Source organism: Poecilia mexicana, unplaced genomic scaffold (assembly GCF_051168715.1).
Source record: "Poecilia mexicana isolate PSO_F unplaced genomic scaffold, ASM5116871v1 scaffold_4, whole genome shotgun sequence".
Taxonomy (NCBI): domain Eukaryota; kingdom Metazoa; phylum Chordata; class Actinopteri; order Cyprinodontiformes; family Poeciliidae; genus Poecilia; species Poecilia mexicana.
In genome coordinates, this window is record NW_028263373.1 from 10,335,364 (window position 1) to 10,347,703 (window position 12,340).

A 12,340-nucleotide genomic window follows, 5' to 3' on the forward strand; every position below is an offset into this window, starting at 1 on the left:
AATTCGTAAACAACTAATTAAGTAGGCCACTGAATAACTGATAACATCTGATTAAATATTTTAAAATGACGTCAGACAAATATAAGGTCATGTGCAAATTGCGTATTTTACGGACTAAAAGAAAAAAACCCCACAAATGGTACCAAAAATATAAACAGAAATACTTTTGCAAAAATGTTTCAATAGAAAGCTTATGAAAGCAATATATAGGCTTAATATGTTTGCTAAATTGAACAGAATAGAATATACTTTATTAATCTCCAAGGGGAAATCGCTTATTTGTTTACAAGCTACTCCATCTGAGGTAATAAATACAAAGTTTATAAAATATATACACCTAAATGCCACAAGAGTGTGAGAATGTCAGAAATTTATTTATTAATGTCTTCAAAAGCAAAGTTTACATACAGAATGATTACTATCTCATTAAATGATGAAGGGAAAACCCAGATGATGTCAAGGCTTTGAAAATGTCTGATAGGTTAATTGATATGTTCAGGTTAATTGAATGCACACCTGTGGATGTATTTGAAGGTCACACCTGGAACACATTTCTTTATTGTTTGACACACAAAAAAAAGTCAAGACAAGTCAGCTCAGAAAGACAATTGACAAGTCTGGTTCATCCTTAGAAACAGTTTCCATATGCTTGAAAGTACTTCATTTATCTGTCCAAAGTATGCAAGTATAGATATGATGTCCAACCATCACACTGCTCATGAAAGAGTTATAGGGTTGTATGTCCTGGAGAAATACACATATTGGTCCAAAAATGTGCAAATTGTATATCGCCACTCAGCACAAAAGGAGCCATTATTCCAAAAGAAACAAACAAAAAAAAAAAAACAGATTGCAGTTTGCACAGAGGGACAAAAGAATTGTCTTGTGTTGAGATAAAACTAAAGTTGAACTGTTTGGCCATAATGACCATCATTACATTTGGATGAATAAAGGGACCCATTTGATCTGGGAGTGGCACCATCATGATGTGGAGCTGTATTGCTGCAGGTGTACCAGGAGGAAAGTACTATTTGTGGACATATTGAAGCAACATCCAAAGATATCAGTAAGAAAAGTTAAACTTCAACAGGTCCTCCAAATGGGCAAAGATTTCCAACAGTCGTACAGTTCAAGGACAATTGTGCGTAATACTGAGGAAATTTATGTAAACTTCTGATTTTGGATACTTAATAAATGGATCACCAAGACATTCTTTCATTATTGTGGAATTTAGCAAATAGAAATAATTTTGATCATTCTGACTGACAGCAAGAGATGTTTGGTCTGATTTAACTTCAGACAGCGAGAATTAAAGGTGTGCGTCTATTTGGTGTATGCAAGGATATGAATACAATTGTAAATGTTTGGTGAAATAAAGTTAAAATACAACAGCATTCTATGAAGGGTCTTCAACAAAGATTTGAAACAGCAATGCACAACACTTATCCAATAATTACACCATTAGCTAATAGATCAGAATAAATACTAAAGAGAAACAGAGAGTCTTCTGTTCAAGATTTATTGAATACTTTTTAGTGACAGCTCATTCACATGGAACAACCGTGAATGTTATAAACTCGTGAAACTGTGCTCTCAACTCCTCTTCCATCTTGTTCCTGGTTCTACTGTTGGAATGACTGGAATGTCAACAAATGTCCCGTCTTAAAAGGGATGGGTTATTACTCGACAAAGAAAAAAAAAACGTGCAAATGTAAAAGATAAAAGGAAAACCGTCTTTTTATGTCAACCGTGTTAAATGCTGCGTGATCAGTGCAATGTCAGTTAAGTTTCATTGAAAAGCATCGACATAAAGATGTGATTAAATGAACATTATGCAATGTTTTAGAGAGGATATTCCTTGAAAAAACATCAAAATACTGGAAGCTTTTGTTGAAAAGAAACAAAAGTGAGGACAAAAAAAAAAAAAAAATCTTGAGTGCAAGTTGTTCGTGCTAGCCTACTCCGTTTGCACTTCCCCTTGTTCGCTCTCAGTCTTCTGAGCAACAAAAGGTCCCACGATCCAGTTGAGTGGCGTGTTGTGTAGCAAATAGTCCATGACTCCATCCAGTGAGTGTTGAACCTACGAAAGGTACACACCAACAGCAGTTAAATTACAGCTACAGGCTAATCTTTCTCACAAGAAAGACAAAACTGTGACATGCTAAGTCTTATACACCTTTAGGGTGTAAGGTGCCTCTCAAGAAATTAGAACAGCAGCAAAAAATTTAGCTTGAGCAATTCAGATCAATTGTGAAAGTTATATCAATATATATTAATTACACTTAAAGTATCTGAATATTAGAAAGACCTTTTTTGTTTTTTTATGGCTTCAAAAATGTAATGTTCTGTTTTGGCATTTGTCAGTTGTCTAGAAGGCAGTCACTGACACTCTCCACAAGGTGGGTTCATTACATAAAACTATTTAAATATATATGGTATGACTGGAACGTTAATAAATATCTTGTTGTATTGGAATATTAAAATTTCCTGAGAAGCCGTCATTGACAAGTTATAACCACCAATTAATAGAAGAGACCATCTTAACTGTGTAATAAATTTAGATTGTTTTTTAAACTGAAATTCCTAAAGTCCTTTTTGATGATATTCTAACAGATACCTGTAAAAGCCTATGTGTGGAGATGGTAGAAGACCTGTACTCATGCAAAGTAAGGAAAAAAGTTGAATAATAAGTCAGACATATCTTCCCATGCTGATGCATACAAAAACGGTGCTTGAAACGGCATGGAAAATTTCGTACTTGTTTTAGGTGATGGCGGCTTCGCTCTAGCAGGACGGGAGTGAGAGCGCTGGCGTTTCTGAGCGATGACTGCAGTTCTTCGGCGGCTACCCGCGCACTGGTCAGTTGTTCCTGGACTGTTCCTGGCAGACCCTGAGCACTGGAAACCACGCTTGAGCATGATGCCCTCAGTTGGTCACTCAGGCCTTGTACCATAGAAAGGGCGCGTGATTCCAGCTGCTGTCAGAGTGAAAATAACGCATTTCAGTACGCAGCTCTATTGCAGAGTTTACTGCGGTAGAGTGAGCAAAGGGTGAGACAAATTTAAAACATTAAAAGTATGAAAAAAAGCTATTGAAATATAAATATAAGATCCAAGTCACAGTAAAGTTGGGAGAAAAAAAAAACTGATCAAATAAACATTTCAGTCAATTAAAATCAGGCTATAAACTCTGAAATACAAATTCAGGATTAGGACATAAAGTCGGTGTCGGTATTTCAGGAAGTACATTGAGATTACAAAACCAAACAATGAATTAAACTCAAAAATGGTTAAATCCTGACCTCAGCTTCATCCTTGGACCCATCTGGTTCCGACTCGGTCAGTCCCTCCCCCTCCCGTTTCTTCTTCCACTCGGTCCAGTGCTGCAGCAGCTGTTCTGGAGCTCCTGCTATTTGGCTGCCTGCTGTCCCCAGACTGGCACGGGCGCTCTCCACTAAGTCCAGGGTACTGGTAATCTGAGCCACCGCAGCGTAGGTGGCATCCCTGGCCTTTCGTGCGCGGCCCAGGGATTGCTCCAGAGCTCGCTCCTGCACCTTGGCAGAGAGTTTACCCAGACGGACAAAGTAGCTGGGGTTGGCTGACGTGGTCGACACCTCAGCGTTGGCAGGTTCGGCCACAGCAGCTGGAAGAGAAACGTAATAATCTCTTAGTCACATGCTTTATTTAATGGTTGCAAATGTAAGGTAGTGCTGTTCATTTGATTTTTAATGGCGTTAAAAATGTAACAGTTCAGATTTAATGTCCCCACAGTCAGAATTTAATGCAGGCAATATTAAAAGACCTTTTTGGTCTCATTTTTCTTGCACACAATATTCAGAATCTCTTCATATTTGGGGCAGCAGCTGGATATCATTATGTCTGCTATATACACACAAGTTTTTTTGTATTCTTAATTTTGAAAACACACATATACCTTTACTACTCTGCACCATAGTTTGAGGGTGCAATTATTTAATGGAACAAATACAATTCATTGTCCATCACGTCACTACATGTTAGGTTTGATTTGAAGAAGCGCTTTAAAGCACATCTAATTTCAACCTTTGTGGATTAGAGAAAAATCTCAATTAAAACTTATAACATTTTTTTAGATTGTTTGTTGAATAATTACATTTTACCACCTTCCCAATAAGAAATGTTCAAATTATTGACATTCCTGTCCATGTCGACTGAAGGTAAACTTCAGAGTGCTTTTCTTCTGCCGTCATGCTTCCGGGTGTATTTTCACAGCGCACAATCACTCGATGTCCCCATGAGCATCATTTCTAACCTGGAGCACTGCGAGTTGTCACAAATGTATGACATCACAGTAGCAGGTGTCAAAACCGTGTGCTGGAAATTACAGGAACTGTGTGAGCCAAAGGAACAGAAGGCAAGTTCAAAGCAATGCCCTGACTTCCTCTCTATGAATAGCACCTAACCATTGATGACATCAGCTCGTAGCATAATTGAATGCAATAAAATCCCGTCGTCCGTCCTGTGTACAGTCCTATTAATCACATCAGGATGTCATTATCATCAAACCGTCGGACCACCCTTCTCTGCAGGGGCGGACGTGTGCCATCAGTGGTTCTGTTTTTGAACAGAGACACGATCATTTCCTCATTTAGCATTGGTACTGACCCAGCTCCCTCTCAGTAAGTGGCAGGTTCTGATCAACCCAGTCCTCAGATCGGCTGAGGGCCAGACCCATCCCGCTGCTGACCATCTGGCCCATCCTGGTGCCCATGACTGTGTTGATGCTACCACTGACCGCCGCCCGGGTCAGCTCGACGCCACTCATCACAGCGCCCAGCACTGCGTCTTTGGCCCCCGTCACTGACTGGTACACCATACCTACGGTGTCTGACACCACCTGTGGGGAATAATGAAGAGACAAGGTGTCAGAGATTATGGAAATTTAATGCATGTAGCTCCAGTAGAAAAATCTAAACAAAACAGAAAAAAACTAAGAAACAAATTCACTGCTTTTTAAGTTAGGGCTCAGATTATATTCAAGATATTTTAACAAAATTACAGGCCATTAGTGAATACTAATGAAACACTGGATAAACAAGATTATTTAAAAAAAAATGCAGCTCTTTTTTTTTAAACTGTTGTAGCTTTGTCATATTTTACAGCCACAGGATCTATAATATAACGTAAGGCTATCTTGTCAACAAGATTAAGCTTGACAGAGACTACATCCTCATCAGAACAATGACCCCAAGAACACTAGCAAAACAGGATGGCTGAAAAGAAACAGTCATGGTGTTTCAAGGGTCCAGTCAAAGTCCAGACCAAAACCTGACGGAACTGCAGTTCAAGATCCAGTATGCAGTTTTCACTCCAGCCTCTCAGGGGACAATATACTGGTTTATAAATTATCTACTTAGAAGAGGAGAAGAAAATAGATGTATGGAAGTTATTTATACAGGTTCGTCTTGACCTTGTCAGCTGGTTGGTGAAGAATCGGCAGCTTCTCTTCCATCTTATCGAGTCCTTTCAAGGCATACTCATTCACTGTGGCGACTGAAACAACATGCAGGATAGAAGCTTACTTCAAATATAAAAATAATAAGAGCTACTATTGTAGTCAGCATAAAAATAATGACTCTCAACTAATGTGGTGGACAGATACATATTTTTGTTTACAATACAACAGAAGCAAAGAGCTTCAACGAAATGTACAGTGAAATACAGTATGTGCAAAGTTTGTTTTTAGCAGATTCCAGAAATTCATTTTAAAAATGACCCCGAAACTCTCAGGCAACAGGCCAAACTCAAGCTCATTTCACACTTTTTTTTCCCCATAACCATAGTCCCCATTTAACTTAATGGCAGATTTCAGAGAACATTTAGGAACTTTTATTGCATACACATTACATCACACTTTGTGGAGAGGAGAACCTTACGTTGTGGTTCGATCATGCCCAAAACGGGTTTGGACCCCGTGCTGGCAGCTGCTCCGAGAGTCCGGACCCCACTCTCTGCAACATTCATCACCCCCTTCAGCAAGGGCACGTTGTCTTTGGTGCTGCTGTAGGCATTGGAAACAGCCTCACAGGCTGAGCTGACCAGGGGCAAGTGGCTCACTCTTGCAACAACATTCTGGAACCAGAAAGTAACAATTAGGGTCGCTTCGAGAAAAAAAAAAAAAGAAAAGGGAAAATACACTTTTTTCTGAAACAAATCGGATTTCTTAAGCTTTCATTTACATTTAGTTGCATTATTACGCCAACTTTTTTTGAACCTGGAGATGTTACAAGCGTAAAATAAGTTATAATTTGTAGTAGGTGTGGCGGAGGGTTTCTGTGCTCCTCACCTGCTGCTCTTCATTAGCTGGTTCAGTTGCTGCAGCTCCAGCCTCAGTTTTCCCGCTGTCTGCCATTGTGACTGCTGGGTTCAATCTCTGACACAGAATACAGAGAGAGTTAGAAATTGAGATTCACCTCACTTTGCTCTGAGTGCATGATGAAACACAGCTCCGTCTCTGGAAGTCTTTGTTAAAGTGGCTGATGTACTTTATCTAGCAGGAATAGCTGTTCTGTCAGATGGTTTAAATGCACGAAGAAAGAAAGCTCAGCCATGTTAAATCCATTAGTCAACGCTATGATGCAACAAGGATGAAACTGGTTTAAAACAATAAAACTGGGCCTAGTACCACTACAAACACTTCAAGCCTCCATATTCCTCTGATATTTAAAATATTTAACTTTATTTTCCCATCGACTTTGCTCCATTTTTTTCAAATAATATCAATATTATTGGTATGTTCCTGGATGTGATTTGCATGCTTAAAGTCAAAAACGTCATTTAAACAGGAAGAAGAAATGCTTTGAGAAAAAAGTAAAAGCAAAAAAGCCCAACATTTTTTTTTAAATCTTCAAATCTGCTCCCAGGACCAGAAAGATAGTTCAGTCTTGTTGTGACCCATCCATTATATCTGCTGATTTAAGGTAGTTCAACTTCTTTTTGAAAAAAGAAAAAAACATTTTGCTTTTTGTTTAAATAAAACTGGAGATTTCATAAATACAATTCAGCTTCAGTATTTTAGATTGATCAAGATTTGCTCAAATGCAGTCCAGAGACTAAAACAAAACAGTAAAACACGACTTCCCTTCAGCACAAAACCGGAAGATGTGAATTGGATTCCTTCAGCATCACTGCCAGGTTTAAGCAATATTTTCTTATAGCATTTCTACACAAGGAGTCCCTAGTCCTATTGACTCTACAAGCAGGCAACAAAAGAAGTCATTTTAGATGCAACACGCCATTTTTAAAAAAATTCTCATGCTGCTCACCGACAGCACGAGAATCGCCAGTATCAAACACCACCACCAGTTTCCACCATTGTAAAGCCTGAGGCTGCATCTACTCACATTTTGCCCAGACAAACAACAAGTCAACAAGCCTTCAGGAATGATAGGAGTAGCAGCAATTTCCAAGCAAAATCGCTGACTCAGACGCCGAGTGGCTGACAACAGTTTCAGGTTAAAAGTCTAAACGAAGGCGGCTGGCGCAGATATAAGGTGATGGAAATCCACTTTCCTCTGACTCAACTTAATTACTTAAATTTTCATATTTGATTTTAAAAGCACAAAGAACATTGTCTTTGTATACTAAATAATTTAATTTAAACTAAGTTTAAACTGCAACTATTCTCAAATAGATCTCTCTCACATTAGATACTTTAAACCAATATTAAAGATCTACATGTTGCATTTATTTATGCGGGAGAAAAACCCACATTGAGAAACATCTGTTCTTGACAAAAATCAGCAGGGTCACAATTGTTGGTTCTCCAACTGTCAATACCTTGTGCAAAACCTTTTTGGCTAATGAGAAAGCACTTGCTCCTTCTTTCATAATATTTCAAATAAAGGTAGAAACATACAAAGAGAGGAATCAGTCACCATTCCTCCTCCTTACACCATTTTTCTTGCACAGATATTGGATAGTTACTGCATGAATGATTGTCTTCCGGCTGGCAACAAGTTATTTAACACCAACCGATGCAATGAGGTGCTTCTCATTTCTTAAATAAGCATGTCGAAAGACACAGCCTATGGTTGTGGAAAAGATGTTAGTAAGAAGGGTCAAATCACTGGCATGCATCAAGCCAAAGCATTATTAAAGAACGGAAGGAAAGAGGGGAACAATCAATTTCAAGGGAGAAATGCGGCTGAAAACTAATGAATGATCACAATTGGTGATCATTTCAAAATTTGGTGACATCAAACTAGAGGATAAACAGTAGAACTCAAGAGTTACGTTGAACATACACAAGGGAAACTCAGGGTATCAGGATTGAAGTCTTGGGTAGCCATAAGAAAACCATTTATCAGTGATGCTAACCAGAGAAAAAGATCATATCAGGTTACTCTACTGAAATAAAAAATGACAGTAGCATGTGAGGCATCTATCCATCTTAACCAGTGGTGCCAAATGCATTTGTCTGCATCTGAGCGTGTGAGGTGACACGTCAGAGAGCAGGCAGTTTCTGGTTGAATTTTGATACGACTCACCGCCAGGCAGTCAGGTGTTGAATCACTTCAGTGTTTCTGTCAAACTACGACCGGAAAGAGAATTTGCCTAATCGCATGACCAACCTCAGCAGGCAATTCCTTCTATTGATTAATTTCCTCTTTTCTCATCTCTGCCTAGCATTAGGGCACAGCAAAAAAAAAAAAAAAAAGGGAAAGAAAGAGGAGAGAGTCTACTGCAACAACCTTATGTCTCCCTGGTGCCCTGAACATATGGATGACATCTGATTTTTGCTCTACCAGATGGCACATAGAGACATAAATGGACTCCACCTGTCTTCACCTGTCTTGGGACACAGCTAACAGCTGCTCGACAGGCTTGGCCTGATGTTTTTGACAAATAAGTCACAGAAGGACATGAGTTTGAGCAGAAAGAGTGGGCTGACCAGCTGCAACATGTAATCAGCCAGAAGAAAATGCTCTCGTAGACCCGTTACATCCACCTGACAAGAGGAACTGCTCGAGGAGAAGGCAAATTGTGCTGCAAGAAGCTCTAGCCGATTTTAATAAAGAGCTGCTGTTTAATCATTTCACATATTTGAGATGTCAAAGGGAATGAAATATTCCCTCTGATGTTTTCACAAAACTGTAGCGTTCCAACAGCCTCTGTGAGCTCAGAGCAAAGGAAGATTACATTTTATTGCAACAGCTTGGTTGAGCAACAGGCCTTCTTCCAAGTGTCAGCCGGTGACATCTTCACTGCCTTTATTCTAAACCAAAGTCTGACTTTATCAGCGCTGAAGTCAAGCACAAGATAAACCTGAGATAAATATTCTTGAGATACGAGAGACGTCCAGGAGAAAAAGGTTGTCAGTTGTTCATAAATAATCAGCCCGCCGACAACAGATTCCCATGAAACACTCGCAGGAATCCTGCCAAACACTCTACCTAGTGAATGTTAAAAATCCTCACAGAGCTCACAAATAATCTGTCGGGAAAAGAATGCTAGACTCTGTTTGAACCCACAACTCAACACGACCTTTGATATTAGGGCCAGCACTGATTATGAGCTCTATTAGGGTATTTGATTCACTAGGTCTTATCATGGATATAAAACATAAGACACAGATTGAGTTTGCTAGTTAGAGCTGTGATTCTCCAACTCTGTTAACAGGTTTTTCTGTATCCTGTCAAAAAAAAAAAAAAAAGATTTATAGAAAGATATACATTCTTAGTAATAGGCACTGTTTGAGCTGTTAGAAATTAAGTCTAAATTTTCACTTAATTAGAAAAAAAAGATCCTCCAAAAGTTGGGATTCAAGAAGGGAGAATAAGTTTTTTTCCCCCAAACTGAAAAATCCAACAAGTCTGTCTAGTGTAGAGAACTGAGTGATGGGCAATGCAAAGAAAAACAACAAAAAAAGAAACTTTAATAATAAAATATTTTTTGTATTATTCAATAACCTTCAGTGAACATACTTCTACAGTTTTGGTGCCAAATATAGAGAAATGCATTATTATCTTATGTTAACCATATTTAGCTTGATCAGCAAGAACATTAATTAGTAAATCATTAAACTTTTAGTCAGGTTGAACGTCATTCCAAATAGCATTTGGAGGCAACTCTGACAGGTGATAAGGACTCGAAAAATTACAATATTTTGTGGCATTTATTGAGAGTACAATAAAAGTAGTGACCAAGAATATTTGTGCTATAAATCTATGTACAGAGTCAGACCCTCCCTAAAAGAAATACAATTTCATCTTCATCATAAGTCCTATTTGCTACACTTATATCACCAAGTAGCAAAGCTGTGCTGTTAAAACTGCATAATTGTGCTTAATCATATTTTGAAAGTCTTTCAAAAGCAAATACCAAAAAGGTGTTATTGTTATCACAGCATCACAAACTCAAAGGATGTTTTTTATTCTCACATGATGATGATGATGAATCATATGATAAATGTCTACTCCTAACTTTTTGTTTGGCTTTGTGACATATCAGGAAAGAGATTTGACACCACTAATTTTAAAAATTGTGAAAAGTTTATAAACCAATCATTTGGGATCATTGGAGTCATTTGCGTTTCTTTAAAACTTCCACCCGCATCGAAGAACATGTAGCACTTTCTTGGTTACATTTAGTTGTAGAATTAAAACGTTTGTGTAACTTTCAGGAAGTCAATTGGAAATGACAGATCAAACCTCAAGCAGAATTGGACATCATTGTTATCAATCAAATTTTATTTGTATAGCACATTTCAACAGCAAAGCATTTCAAAGTGCTTTTAGCCTGTAAAAGCCTGAATGGTGCTTCTTTATCAAAAACAAACAAACAAAAAAACTACACTGTAGAAATCCATATTCTACCAAAGTCATGGCATTCACTTGATTGCCATAAAAAAAGTAAGTATGTATTTGAAGCCAAGATGTTTCTGGATAAAATAAAACCAATTTGTTAAAAACTGAGATTTCTTTGCTTAAAAAAAAAATAACACTGCCACATTCCTGTCTACAACAATATTAACATAATCTTTTTAAATGTCAATAATAATACAGACAATAAGCACCTAAGATTATCTTATTATTGGCGTTTCACTGTCACGCCTTTCACTTTGTGGCTAACGAACTTTAACCCAGATGAGTACATAGAATTGGTAATGTGGCCAACATGTTGAAATCAGCGTTTTAGACATAAACCCACAGCTGAACATATGTTAGGGAATATTAATTGAAAAAAACACATTATATCTGCGGGCTGAAAATGACAGCAACGCCCTGTTTGTCACACAAGCTGGCGTCATTATAGCTAGCTTAGCAGCAGCTGGGCATTTGAGGTTTCTGGAGGAGCTTTTAAAACAACGAAACAGTGAAATAAAAACACTGACCTCACTGACGGACCGGTTCCTCTCTGGCCTGTAGTGACCTGCGACGTCAATGCTGTTCAATGAATGGACCCAACTTTTATCAGTCTTTCTACTGAAGTGTTGAGCAACTAGTTAATGCTGGACGGGGGCGGGGCCTTCAAATGTTTTAGCAACTTTCAGCCAATTAAATCACAGCACGGATATGACACGCACTACACACATGGTACTTCCTGTAACTTCTGATTGCGTGTGTAATACTACACTAAAACATCACGTTAGATGCTTTTTAAAACTGTTTTGTAAGGTACCTAGAGACAATAGTTGTTGTAAACTTGATAGTCTATCAAGTTGTAGCATCTCAAGTAGATGTAATTCTGGAATTTAACTTGCATAAATTACTTGATTTCTTATTTCAATGATTCAATAATGCATGCATTATTGTAAAGCCAGGTGTGTACCATTGGAGTTTAATGCAAGCACAATTTCTGTTTTTTTTAAAGAGCCAGTTTTTTTGTTTTGTTTTTGCTGCTCACTATTTCTCAATTTACTGACCGTTCAGTTTGTTTCAGTTTATATTTATTGTGAAAAGCAACATCAGCACTAATTTTCTGACATTTTGAAAGTCATGACCTGATGCTGGTTGATGTGGCAAACAACATCAACCAGCAAAAAAGTAAAAAAGAAATTACATGTCAAAAGCACTTTCTTTTCGCTGCTTTTAAAAGGAAATAACAAAATGTCTTTTGTAAAAGCAATTTATAGACTCCAAACAATATTACATACCAGGTCAAATAACTTATTGAAATTTGAAGTTTAGAGTTTGGGTTTGACTTAATACTTGTGTGCCATTGTCTTAGGACTTGACTTGAGATTTGAGGGAAAAGACAAGAGACCTACTTTTGGCTTACAAAACAAATACTTGGTCCTGGCTCTGGCAGAGATATAGGCCTAGCAGTAACTTTGTACTTTTGATTGCGTGTACACACAT

General features: G+C 38.0%; 1 protein-coding gene across 1 annotated transcript; it reads right to left on the reverse strand.

Moving 5' to 3' along the window:
- Positions 1 to 1,505: 1,505 nt before the first annotated feature.
- plin3 (perilipin 3) lies at positions 1,506 to 11,533 on the reverse strand. The gene is made up of 8 exons (XM_088004936.1): positions 11,374 to 11,533; positions 6,325 to 6,411; positions 5,915 to 6,110; positions 5,449 to 5,531; positions 4,644 to 4,875; positions 3,302 to 3,642; positions 2,759 to 2,977; positions 1,506 to 2,080 (listed from the first exon to the last, which is right to left on the reverse strand). Exons 2-8 carry the CDS (start codon positions 6,388 to 6,390, stop codon positions 1,958 to 1,960), a joined length of 1,260 nt encoding a protein of 419 aa, XP_087861062.1. The 5' UTR covers positions 6,391 to 6,411; positions 11,374 to 11,533; the 3' UTR covers positions 1,506 to 1,957.
- Between the last annotated feature and the right edge of the window lie 807 nt (positions 11,534 to 12,340).